General features: G+C 43.4%; 2 protein-coding genes across 2 annotated transcripts in view; one reads left to right on the forward strand and one right to left on the reverse strand.

The window, feature by feature from the left end:
- The window catches only part of T265_01309 (hypothetical protein), a gene marked incomplete at both ends in the record, with an annotated part of 39,604 nt that extends 37,509 nt beyond the window's left edge, over positions 1–2,095 (forward strand). The window contains one exon of the mRNA XM_009165315.1: positions 981–2,095. Within this exon, the coding sequence (XP_009163579.1) occupies positions 981–1,091 (111 nt within the window). The remainder of the gene's footprint in view (positions 1–980) is intronic.
- Positions 1–2,616, reverse strand: part of T265_01308 (hypothetical protein) — a gene marked incomplete at both ends in the record, with an annotated part of 13,284 nt that extends 10,668 nt beyond the window's left edge. The window contains one exon of the mRNA XM_009165314.1: positions 2,442–2,616. Coding sequence (XP_009163578.1) covers positions 2,442–2,616 — 175 coding nt within the window. The remainder of the gene's footprint in view (positions 1–2,441) is intronic.
- Between the last annotated feature and the right edge of the window lie 9,990 nt (positions 2,617–12,606).

Raw genomic sequence — 12,606 nt, forward strand, 5'->3', positions numbered from 1 at the left:
GTCCCCCACCCCCCCCCCGCCGATTCTTTCAGCACAGATTGCCTCGTGTTTGTTGAGACTGAGGACCTTGAACATCAACCCCACCCCCATCTTGGTTCAATTCTGTCACACATTCGGGTCATTGTGCATTCACCTCATACTGCCCCCAGTTCAAAATTGTTGCTGATTTCCTTTTTTGAGCATCGGCATATCTTGTGGCCAATCGTAGTAGATGTATAAGTCAACCGTAACTAGTCACTGCCCGCCGGTGTACTTTGATGCGAGCAAGCAGCCCATGTATTCAACTCTATGCAGGTACTACCTCTACGGAGAGGCCCAATGTGTACGTCATCTGGCTCTTTGCTGTCGCGCCGCGGTTGACGCAGTCGATCATATTGGTTCGTGTTTTGCTAATCTGGAACTCGTTATTTGGTCCGAAGGTTTTTCAGGCTGTGACTGTTTCCATTCAAGAACAACAGAGGCTTTGTCAATCTTGTATCTCAAATGACAAACTACTAGCAATGTTGTTCCGAATTCTGTTTCTACACGAAAATATCACTTTTGATTTTTTTGGCTTTATTGGGTTCCTCTTAGGAGGGGCAGCAACGGTAAATCGTTTCTTCAGTTGTGCTATAATCTCAACCTGATTCATCCGTAGAATGTAAAATGGGAAGCTCCGATTTCAGGATTACTTCAACTTGACTGTCGAATCGTGCCTGGTGACTTGTGTAGGCTGATGCTATAAGTAAAACAGAGGAGACCTCTCCTTTTCGGAAATCCTTTCTGGAAGTTGTTTCGACTATTGATGTTCCTCTTGTTAGGGAGTATTTGACAGGTTTATTTGGTGGTACATCTTTTCGCCAATTCCTCCAGCGCCACAAATTGGTTAGCCTATGTGAACTGTCTTCATATGCCCATCTTGCCTTCTTGGCATTCTCTCTGTTCCGTTCTTCTGCACGAGTGTTCCAAACGTGACCATTTTACTCATTCGTTTCTTATAGCCTGTCGCCGAGAGACCGTTTTCCTTCGAAGCGGAATTGGACGATTTGCCAATCGCACAGCTGAAGGAGATGATCTATCAAGAAGTTAGCCAGTTTTCCGAACCAAAGTGATACTGGACACCGGCTGATTGCATCAGTTCCCAGTTGATAATTTTGGCAACCCAATTTTTTCTCAATTTTTTATCCCGATCTCAGACAGAACATAGAACAGCGTTTTGCTCAAGCAGACCTGAAGATCTTGTTGTGAATGTGGGTGATCTTGTGTCATGGTTCTGTGACAAGCTTCCAATTTCCACATCAGCATTCCACACTCAAACACAATCCCGCACACATCACTAATGTATTTTTGGCTGATGCTGTCATCCGACCGAGCCTGAACTCATGACAAAACCCCTTGTTGTCCCGGCTTCAGTGTTTGCGAACACCAGAGATCTTGCCAGGTTCCTATACCTCACTCGTACATGCGCCAAGGTGTCCAGTCATGTTGATCTCGGTGCGCGTTGCCTTCCCTTCGGCCGTTATAGATGTGTCCCCCACTCCACACACACACCCTCTCTCTATCTCTGCTGTGCTCGTTTGATGTCCCATTCTTTCCTCTCTTCTTGTTGTGCGTCTGATGTGACGCATTGGACCACCTGTCCAATCAGTTATCGCTTTTCGCATCCACCTGAACTGTCTTCTCACCACCGGTCTTTCCGATGTTTGTACATTGAATCTGCACAGATTGACCCAACTATTCACCCCAATCACATACTGTTCATTAAGCGCCAGTGCCGACCCACCGTGTATTTCTCCTCGGTCATTTGACAATTTTTAATCCTACTATTTTTGTTCACTCTATTTTTTTGATTCCAGCTCCTTATCGTGAGAAACTGCTGGACCTCCAACAACAACATTCACAGCTGAGGGCACCGTACTCTCTTCGCTCCTTCCTTCTTTCAAGGCACATAGGCGTTAGTACTAACCTGACCTAACTTCGAGCATAGAACTACGTTCCTCTACCGTTCGAAGTTTTGTTCTTTTTTCTCTCTCCTAATCTCCTACTTTTTTGTGAACCAATGCTAAAAACGCAGCCTATTTTATACCTATTTCAAAAAGACTTTCGGAAAATCGTGTCACTTCTCTGCTTTTCGGTATTTGTCGTAAACAGTCAGGTGCAGTCTTGCTGTCCGTCAACACTTTCCCGAGCAGTAATCAATGTGTGCGTGTGTTTGACCGCATACAAATAGGAAGACAGGATGTCCCAGTATAAAAACAAGAGAGAGTGGAATCATGGAAACTGGTTGCGAAAACGTGTCTAGAGGGTACGACGGTCAGGTGTACGACAGCTACACCCCCCGTACAGTATTCAATTCCAAAACACTCCTTTGGCTGAGCTTTGTTAGATCAAACCACCGCCAGTTCAGGTTGTTCGGTTCAACTTGTAGTTTGGATCTTTTTTTCGGGGATAAGTCTACTCACGCATTCCGGTCATAAGGAGAGGGAAGTTGTTTGCTGCTGGTAACCACTGAATGTTGTGAAACCCAACTAAAATGGTCTTTGTTGGAAAGTTGCCTTTCCAGGCCGAATCCCATTGAACCATACAAACCTGTTCATAGCTTTTAGGAGCGAGTGTAGCTTGAAACGTCAGTCGCATCGTTTACATCTCAGAGCATGGGAGGAACCACGGTTGTCACGTGCTTCCTAGTCTTTTGCACAGTACGTACACTTATTCATATCTGTTGCAATCTACGATAAAACGGAACGCTGAGTCGCTTCCGTTCGATTCTTGAGAAAGAATTGCCTTCTCCTAATTTTCAATTGATCGAAACATATGAAACACAAACAGGCCCTTTTGGTGTGCTACACACCCACTGCCATGGAATGAATTAATCGGAACCAGTGCGTGTCGCTAATGCGTCGTGCCTGGTTCTGGCTTTCCCCTCTCTCTCCATTCTCACGTAGGGCTTTGAGGCATGGCACACCCTCATGTGCACCCTCAAAAGTCTCAGCTACGAACTTTGTCCTTTTTACCATAAAATGCCACCATTGACGCCAAACATCAGACACGAGGAAGCCATCGAAGATTAAACCTAATCCGTGTCTGTCAAACAATATGGCACAGAATTATTATACCCGTCAATGAACTTTGATATATTGGTTCCGGGTGGTCTGTGGGCACACTGAATGCTTGTCTGTGGTTGTAACGTCAGTCTAAAGGATACTTTATACAGCTTAGTGCAACGGTATACTCATCTGTTAGCCAATGGTATGATGATTTCTTCCCACTACCGGATGTGTATGGTCGAGTACTCAAAGGCAGGACCGACAAGGTCATAATAGACTGTCGGAATAATAGTCCTAAATTTCAATGTGATGAAATTGGACCTGTCTTGAAAGTAACGTTGGACCATGAGTGCTCAGATTGCCATGAAGTTTTCAGATTGAACTACCCAAACCGGTCTGACCGACAAGGTCATAATAGACTGTCGAAATAATAGTCCTAAATTTCAATGTGATGGAATTGGACCTGTCTTGAAATTAACGTTGGATCATGAGTGCTCGGATTGCCATGGAGTTTTCAGATTGAACTACCCAAACCGGTCGGGATTTCCAATGAGAATGATTTGAGCATTGAGGTGGAACAATTGAAACACAGAGTAACGTCTACGACAAGTCTCATTTCGACTCAGCAGATTCACGATTAAAAGCAGTCTGGAATCCTGAATGCGATACAGAGCCTGCTTCATTGGTGGTCCGATATGTCATTAGTCGGTGAGTTCAACTTGTGTCTCACCGAACTGATGTTTCACGAGTTCAAATGAAGCTTATTCAGAATAACTCACTGTTAACTCATCACCATCATCAGAGACGGAATCTTAAGTGCGAACGCTGATGATTCACTGCCGTACAACACTAAAATGAAAAGGAGAAGAAAGGTGAGTGAACGCTGGACTAGTCTAGCAGAAGCGTACACCTCCAAGTATTCAACCAGACAATCTGGAAAGAAACTGACAGCACGAAAGCCAGCCACCAAAATGAAAAGGAGGGGAAAGGTGAGTGGACGCTGGACTAGTCTATCAGAAGCGTACACCTCCAAGTATTCAATCAGATAATCTGGAAAGAAACTGACAGCACGAAAGCCACTGAGATCAACTAGTTGCCGTTTCTTACAGTGATCCCAGCCAAGCTTGGGGGATTACGGCGACCCATCCCAACGGCGGACCGCACCAACAACACGTTACTCTTCATCATCTCTCCCACGTTGTCTTCTCTCAGTTTGCACCACTGCGAAGGAGAGGTGGAACAACACTTGTCTCGGTAGGCGGCGTCTCGGCTGAGCCACCGCAGTTGGTAGTGCTGGATATTTGCTGCGACTCAAATGTCCTCTGCACACCCAATTGCCCGTTGACTAGTCCCTTTGGTCTCATCAAGGCCACAAGTTGGAAAACTCTCAGATGCTCCATTACCGCTTCAGGTTCATCTGTGGCCCATTAAAAATGTGGATGCACTTCACCCGCGCACAGTGCAGATCAGCTGAGAAACATTCACGAAAAACTTCACACTATAGAGACTGAAATGCTCAAGCCAATGAACCGAAGCGCAAAGTTCCTGCTGTTAGCCCGAACTTGTCATGGTTTTTTCACAAAGTAGCCCGTTAGTGATGAAGCAGCGTTCGTAGACATGAACTACGGAAACGATTTATTTGATCAGTTTCTGTGCATTTGTAGCCCACCTGATGAACAAGGTTTCATGCGACTAAATTCTTCGCGAACAAATTGTACGTCAAAACGAATGCGAGGAGAACCTCAGTGGTCGTTCGCTGTACTCATCTGAAGGAAGGAAGGAATCTTTCTGGTCCTCGTTAGTTGAAGATGTGCGCTTCACTTGCACATACCCTCTCAAACAAGCACCAACGTGTATTGAAATAGAACCATGTGAATAAAGGCTTGTGTGAGTGGAACATTTGATCGTGAAAATCTCGTGCTCATCTATATCACGTTTTGTATGCAAAAGCTTGGAATTCGTGCCAAGTTTGTCAGTAGCTATCAACACAAGACCGACACTTAGTATGGTTGACTCACTTGCTAGATCCACATCGATTATCCATTGACAGAATGCAGGATCAGCTAGTCAATTATCATTTGTTACCTATGTGGAACTGTTACGTTGCTGATGAATGGATTTTTCAAATATTGGAGACAAGTGAGAAGAAATGTGAAAATCGAAGTCAGTCAGCTAAACGATGGCCAATAATAGTGTGCATCTGATGTATCCATGTTGAAATTCATCAGCAAAGCTTATCACGAATTGGGAGAGGTTCGAACACGCAACTTCTGGTCCATCAACTGCAAGTTGGTAATTGGCAGTGTGTGGGATTTAGCAACATACCTCCAACTCTTCAGTTAGATGATCAAATATCCCATGGATGTCATTTAGAGAGGTGGCGCAGCAAATAAAGCGTGTAACTGTGTGGTCAACATTACTCATACCCTCGTATGGACTCTGACAGTTAGATGTGCGTGAGTCTAGTTTGTCCCCCTATTGATTTAAATGTTGCATCGATTATATGTCAGTTTTCAAATGAGTGATTTTTGCTCACGATGCGGAACTGGCTCTGTCCACGCTGTCACTCGTCGGCTCCAAATCAAACGTTAAGCAGGCCACACAATTGGTGCTCCTTCACAAAACGGACCATATTTTCTTTTTAAAACTGGTCATCTGGCTAACTAGCCGGAATTCACTTTACTTACAGAAGCTGTGCGTATTACAAAATTTAAAACAAAATGTTTATTGGACGTCAGAAATTCAAAAGTGTCTTTCTCATGTCAAAAGATTATGGACTGATTGTGGAACGAAATGTAAATCAAAACTGACTCAGGCTTAGCGAATATACGCAAACTAATTTGGTTTTTCGAGAGACTCACCTGAAACCCAGCTGAATCTCTCGTTTGTGATGTTCTCAAGCAACTGAATGTGCTGCACCAGGTCGCCTCATGTTTCAGTCGCTGGGATATTCGAGATATCGCGATACATGTACATATTTGTAATGTATTACTCATAAGGTTGCTGTCGACGGATGTTCAGCAACCTTATGAGTAGTACATGACTCTGGCTTCTTTCTAGTACGTAGCCCAGTTGTTCTGACCGGATTCCTCTATGGCTTGCGTTACCATTACTTGTTGAACTCTCTCAGATTTTGACTGATTTTTCGCCTGAGCAATTCGCTTCAGTAAGAGAACCTAAGTACTTTTTGCATGGTCGTTTCGGAAAACGTCCCATTTTACGATAAATGTGAAACCTTGCCACGAAACTGCAAACAAACACGCGTAGTTGGCGTTCGTCTCTCGGATGGGAGACGGACCTTTAGATAAAAAAGTATTGGTCATAAATATCAATGCTTCTGCATGATCTAATCGGAAATATTTGGACTGCCCGAAAGGTCACTGCTCAGATCAGTGACTTTTGTACGTGTCAAATAGTCTATTGGCATTCAGACAATACCTGTGAAAGGAAGAAGGCCTTCGCTGTGAAGTTACTTATTGTAAAGCACCAACTGGACAGTTGCAGATTATTGGACAGAGAAGCGAAACTCTCAGATGCATCTTGTTTATAAAAACTGTGTATCCACCTTCTTCTCGAACGCTTCTTTCTGAAATTTCCTGGATGCTCATTGACTATTACTCAAAGGTAATAAATCTCACTTCTCAATAGACGCGAAGCAGACTTATGGGGAGACCACATACTACTCGCATGCTTCATCAGTAGCATCCACCGTTACACCGTAGGTCAGATTGGATTGTGGGAAGCCTGACAGTTCTAACACCCGCGTTAGCACCCACGGACCTCTAACACCACCACAAACTGTCCACATTATCATTAGCGCGTTCGCAGCGTTTTCAACCCAAGCCTAGTTCTATCGGATCTAAGGTGTGAGAACCCGCTCGTGGACCAACTCTAGAAACTTCGTCATCTGCGTTCCCCCTGAGCCGTTCTTTCTGTAATTAAGACTGTGAAGTTGTCTGTTTATGGAAATATCCCCATCCCAATTTACTTGGTTCTTGAAGGATATTTAAAATCGTCAGTGATATGGCCTCTTCTTGAAGAAAAGCTAAGCTGTCAAAAAGTGGCTTCATGAGATAAACCAAAGTCGATTCCCTCTAAAGAATGAATCTGCATAAGGAGTAGTTTCGCATCACATAACAGGAGCCTGGATATCTGTTTTCTCTTTATGTCTTTGGTCGGAATTCTTATTGACACCAAATCGAAGAAAGGCCAGTGCACATGTCTTGCTCTCTGGTCTTTGTTGAGGGAGGCACATGCACCTTGTGGACATCGTGGACGTCTTGATTTTAGTATGAAGCTAAATCCCACGATACCGGTGAAAGGAAAAAGTCCCTTGCTGCGGCGTTATTAGTTAGAAAACAGAAACTGAACAGTTACAGACTATTGGACAGGAAAGCAAGACTCTCATACGCATCTTGTTTTGTAAAAACTGAACACCTGTATTCTTCTTGAACACGTCTCCCTGAACTTTCCTGGATATTCATCAATTATTACCCAAGTTCAAACGAATGCTACGAAGTGATTCCACAAATTCCGTAATACATCCACTTTCCAATGGACGCAAAATGGAGTTATGAGAAAACGCACTACTCGCATGTCACATCAGTAGTATCCACCGGTACACCGGTATGTGGTGGCTCCAGGTTTGGAGGTGGTCTCCACGGAAGGGAGCCGAATGAGTTGTGATACCTGGGTTATTCAATAAGTCTTCTATTGTACATTAAACCTATGCTATAAGAAAATGACAATAAAGCTAGTTCACCCTTTTACAGTCCATCAACACTGTTTGAAGAACCATTATTTCCCACCCATTTGAGTGGATCAGCTACGCTACCTCAGCTGCGCCCAGAAACATGTCCATAAATGTCCATAAAAATCGCATAAATTTCGCCAACATCCTTGCATAAATTTTCATAGACTCTGCATCTTGTGCGAGGAAAATAATGTTGATAGAAGTGAGTATCCTAGTCGTATAAAACGGAAATATTGAGTTGCTTGGTTTTCCAAAAAAAGTGGAATTCCTTAGGTTCCAATTTGTCAGATACTCGGTGTTATGAGGAAGAATTTCCGTGCATATGACTATCGTCCGATATTTTGAGCTGACAGACACCACTAGACTCGGAAGGGAGCAGGAGACCCCTATTAGTAACTTGCTTTCTCACTGGTTGGGGCAGGATTGGGTTAACCCCACCTGATGCGCTCGAAAATTGACAGAACCGATCGCGGATTCTGAGCCGTTATCCCATCCGTATTATACCTAACTTTACTGAGAATCTTTACAACGGAATCTTGAGGCGGCCTGTGTGCTAAGGATTATGCGGAAGGAGGCTTTTCTGCTACTCACTGTGGGAGACTACATCGAGTCAACAGATTCAGCAATTGCATTATTCGTGTGACCGAAATGCATTGGACCAAAGTGTTTTTCGAGTCAGGGGTTGAATAACTCAGGTTCGGGAACTAAGGCAACCCAAGTAAGACGAGACTGATCATAGGCTACTTTCGGAGTTCGGGTAACCATCCCGTACTACTCAGATGACGATAGAATAAAGTGCAATTCCTTACACAAAAATGCACAAAATAGTCCCACAATTTCATGACAAGTTTGTATTTGAATATCGAGAATATGGAATAAACACTCCAGTGTTCTGGATATCACGGTTTTACATTGGTCGTATTTCCGGAAAATTCATTCCAATGACATTGTTGGAAAAAGGTAAAAACGCTAGTCCGAGCATCGTCTGACCTCTTGAACCAAACAACTAGTCAAAGACGGCTGCCCTAGAAAGTAGATCATCATGCCATGATCTGCTTATATATCACTTTGTGAAGTCATCACTCCATGCAGCACACAAGGCATGGTTGTTAACCAGTGTTTGAACTTCGGAATAGTCACGACGAAAGTTTTTCATCGACGTACTAACCAAGAAGAAAACATTTCTTTCGACAGTGAGTTGTCCTACATCTTGTTTAAATGCGAGTTAATTACGGTGCTGTTTGGCCGCGCGTGACCAGATGGTTGTGTTAAAGCTACCAGCTGGGAGATCGCGGGGTTCAGAGCTCCTCAGAAGAGTTTTGCGAGATGCTTCCTAACAAGGAAGCAAAAGCTGGACAGCGTATCTTGGCTTTCCTGTACAGAATTGATTCAGCGACAGAATAGAATCTCTACTCAAAACCTAGGTATCACCAGGGCTGCCATGGGACACTGAGATACCGGGTTGGTATTGTGAAGCATAATGTGGAAATAGGATCATTAACTGGAAAGTATTTTGCAATGGACTGCAAACTTTACCCTATCAGTCTATGAGCTCGAATAATGTAATAAAAGTTCTGAGGCACGTTCGTCTGAATTTGGTCTGTTCTGTTGAAGTAGATCGCCCATTAACTGCAAGTGAATTTCTAGCTAACTCACGAGATGGTGTCTTTATGAACAACAAAGGTTCCACTTCGAAGACCACACTGTCCCGTTGAAAGCGGGATCATTTAGGTAGCAAGAGAAGTGGACGGAGTTAAAAAAAAACTCGCCTTCAGTTATCAAATGCATATTCAAGCTGGTTCGACTCGTGGAGTGAGAAACTTATTGATACTGGACAGTAATCACGGCTGGAGTATACACTTGAACATCGTAACAAGTGTAATTCCCACTTTTGGCCGCGTAAGTGCATGAGAATTGGGCGTCTATAGCATGAATCACAACAAGGTCTACACTTCGCTTCATAATCAGTCTTAAGAAGTGTCAGATTAGCTAGCTTACAACACTGAGCTTAAGCTAACTACGAGCCCATACAAACACTAGTACACCAACAGATGAGTCTATGAATCTGAATCCGGTTTGCCGACTTTTCTGACGAGGAAATGCAGGGGCGTCATTAAAAATGTCATGATAACATCCAATAAAAGTGCCAACAGTGAATCTTGATCGACGTTATCGAACTTAGTGGTCATACAATTTTTCCACGGGGTGCTATGTGTATTGCACGAAGCTGCCACCTTTTGTGTCTCTCCTGAGTTCCGTCAACTAATCACCGTTTGTCCTTGATTTGTCAACAGTCAGCAATCCTCTTGGCTGTAAAATAGGTATTTCCTAACTACTTCTGTCTGACAAGTAGTGTAATTGGAACGAAAAACTTGAGTTGCACCAAAATTTTGTTCCAATAGGCGTTTGTAAAGCCTCGAGAAGGTACGCATCCCTAACTCAGCTGTTTTCCGTAGTGATTTTAGAAACTGACCTCAGTGTCACAACAACTAAAATTAAATAAAAAGGTACTCTTCGAAATTTTCTCACGGACGAACTAAGCTATGGTTCCGGACGCTGTGCCTGGCACCGTGATGGCTCATGGGTGGCCAGCGACAGTGAGTAACAAGTGTTGTGGTTCTCCAATGGATTTGACTAACAAAAATTTCAGTTTCCACAACAATCGTAGCTTGGATGTCAGACACTATGAACGGGTTGATACGCGTCATACACCTCGAAATAACTGACGGCGATCGATTGGAAATGCCGACCAAGGGTGATTTTAAGCATTCTACCTGATGGTAGTGAGGATATTTCACGTTGTAAAGTACAGATATGATGGTATAAATGGTATTTATTAATCCATGTTTTCTCCGAGTGCCACTGAATAAAACTGCTGTTTCTGAGAAGCGCACTATTGCTGTGCCCCACGAAGGAAACACGCTCAAAAGACGGAGTTGCTCTACGATAATATCATCTGCTTCATTAAACTGCTGTTCTGAGAAGCACACTATTGCTGTGCCCCACGAAGGAAACAAGTTCAAAAGACGGAGTTGCTCTATGGTAAGATCATCTGCTTCATTACCTGACTATTCTATGGTGAAGATCAGGAGAGGGGATGGGATATCTTGGATGCCTTAATGTGGTTTTGTCAAACTAAGGTAATGGGATTTCGCTTCCTTTAGATCTGGATAGTGCATTCCCGAGAAGTAGTTTTCGAAATACACACCACCTGAAAGTGGCAATCTTCAAATGAAACTTAGCTTGATGAAAGTCTGGTCTATGTTGTCAAACAGTCAATTGCAAGCTTACCTGTTAGAGGAGGTGAGTTTTTATCAGAATTACATATAGTCTACTGAATGGGCCACTCGATAGAAGGACTATACAAAGGCCATTGGAATTAGTACACTTTTATTGAGGACACATCGGACCGCTTTGAGGAAACCAAACAGCTGACCGTATTCGGTCAGAATTCAGTGCAGGCCTAGACAAGCTTGAGAGAGTTAGAAAGCAAGGTAAAAAAAAGAAAACTTCAAACAAAAGCAGTATGTAAAATATACCCACCTTCAAATGGACATCTATGTCGAATTCACTGCTTGGACGTCGACGCTATTTCTACACAGTGGGACCCTTGTATGCTTTCCCAGCCTTAATACTCTCAATATGTCAGTATCCAGCATCTGACGGAGCGGTCAGCACAGGGTGAAACTTCTTGAACTGTTGGCCAGCCTCACCCCACTAGACGACTGTTCAAGCTGTTGAATGCATACCTATGAGCTTATTCTCGGCTGGTTACCTCTGGGAGAGACGCACGACATAGGTTGAGTATGCGGGTTGCTCATGGTTACTATAATGTCGACGATAGGTGACCGGTGTTCTCAGAATCTGTCGCGGGAGGATGCATCAGAAGTTGACATGCACAGATGTTAGTTCATTTAAGCAATTACTTCGAACGACCTGATTGGTGGCCCCAACCCACTTCCCACTACACATTAGTTATTCTTGAAAATCCACAAATTGCATCAAATCCTGTTCTTATGTTTGTTGGAAATATCCTCAGTGGAACTCAAAGAATCATACCACGTCAACGAAAGTATCTTGGACAAAAAAGAAACTGATAATGGATATCCCGGAGAGGCCCAGTGGGATATCTATCACTCCTTGTCAAAACTGGAGTTGTATCTTTGGAGTTTCCCTGCATTTGAACTGTTTTTGAAACCGTAATTTTTGTGAATGGTGGCATGGCAGTTTTGGGTCAAAATAGAATTTTTGGAAAATTAACCACGAAAGCACTTTCTAACATTAATCTCCTGTACTAATCTCAATTGTCCTGTTCAAATTCTTCGTTACTCGTTGTATCTGCAGGCGGTCTACGACCCAAAACATGTATGGCCTCCACATATCCGATACCCTCTGTTTTCCATTGACCGACCCGTTCAAATGGGTTGTACCTTCACGGGATACACCCGGTTGTCTGTGCTCTTCATCTCCTTAAAACATAAGAGATGTTTATCTGTGATGCACTTCTCATAAGATTGCTGAAAATTCATTTTTCTTGAAAGGAACCTGAAAAAAATCGGAAAAACCCAGTTCTTCAGGATTATGTTTTTTTTAGAACGAAAAATTCAAACAAAAGCAGTATGTAAAATACATCCACCTTCAAATGAACATCTATGTCGAATTCACTGCTTGTGCGTCGACGCTATTTCTACACAGTGAGACCCTTGAATTCTTTTCCAGCCTTACTACTCTCAATACGTCAGTATCCGGCATCTGACGGAGTGGTCAGCACAGGGTGAAACTTCTTGAACTGTTGGCCAGCCTCACCCCACTAGAAGGCTGTTCATG

Source organism: Opisthorchis viverrini (assembly GCF_000715545.1).
Source record: "Opisthorchis viverrini unplaced genomic scaffold opera_v5_14, whole genome shotgun sequence".
NCBI classification, from domain to species: domain Eukaryota; kingdom Metazoa; phylum Platyhelminthes; class Trematoda; order Opisthorchiida; family Opisthorchiidae; genus Opisthorchis; species Opisthorchis viverrini.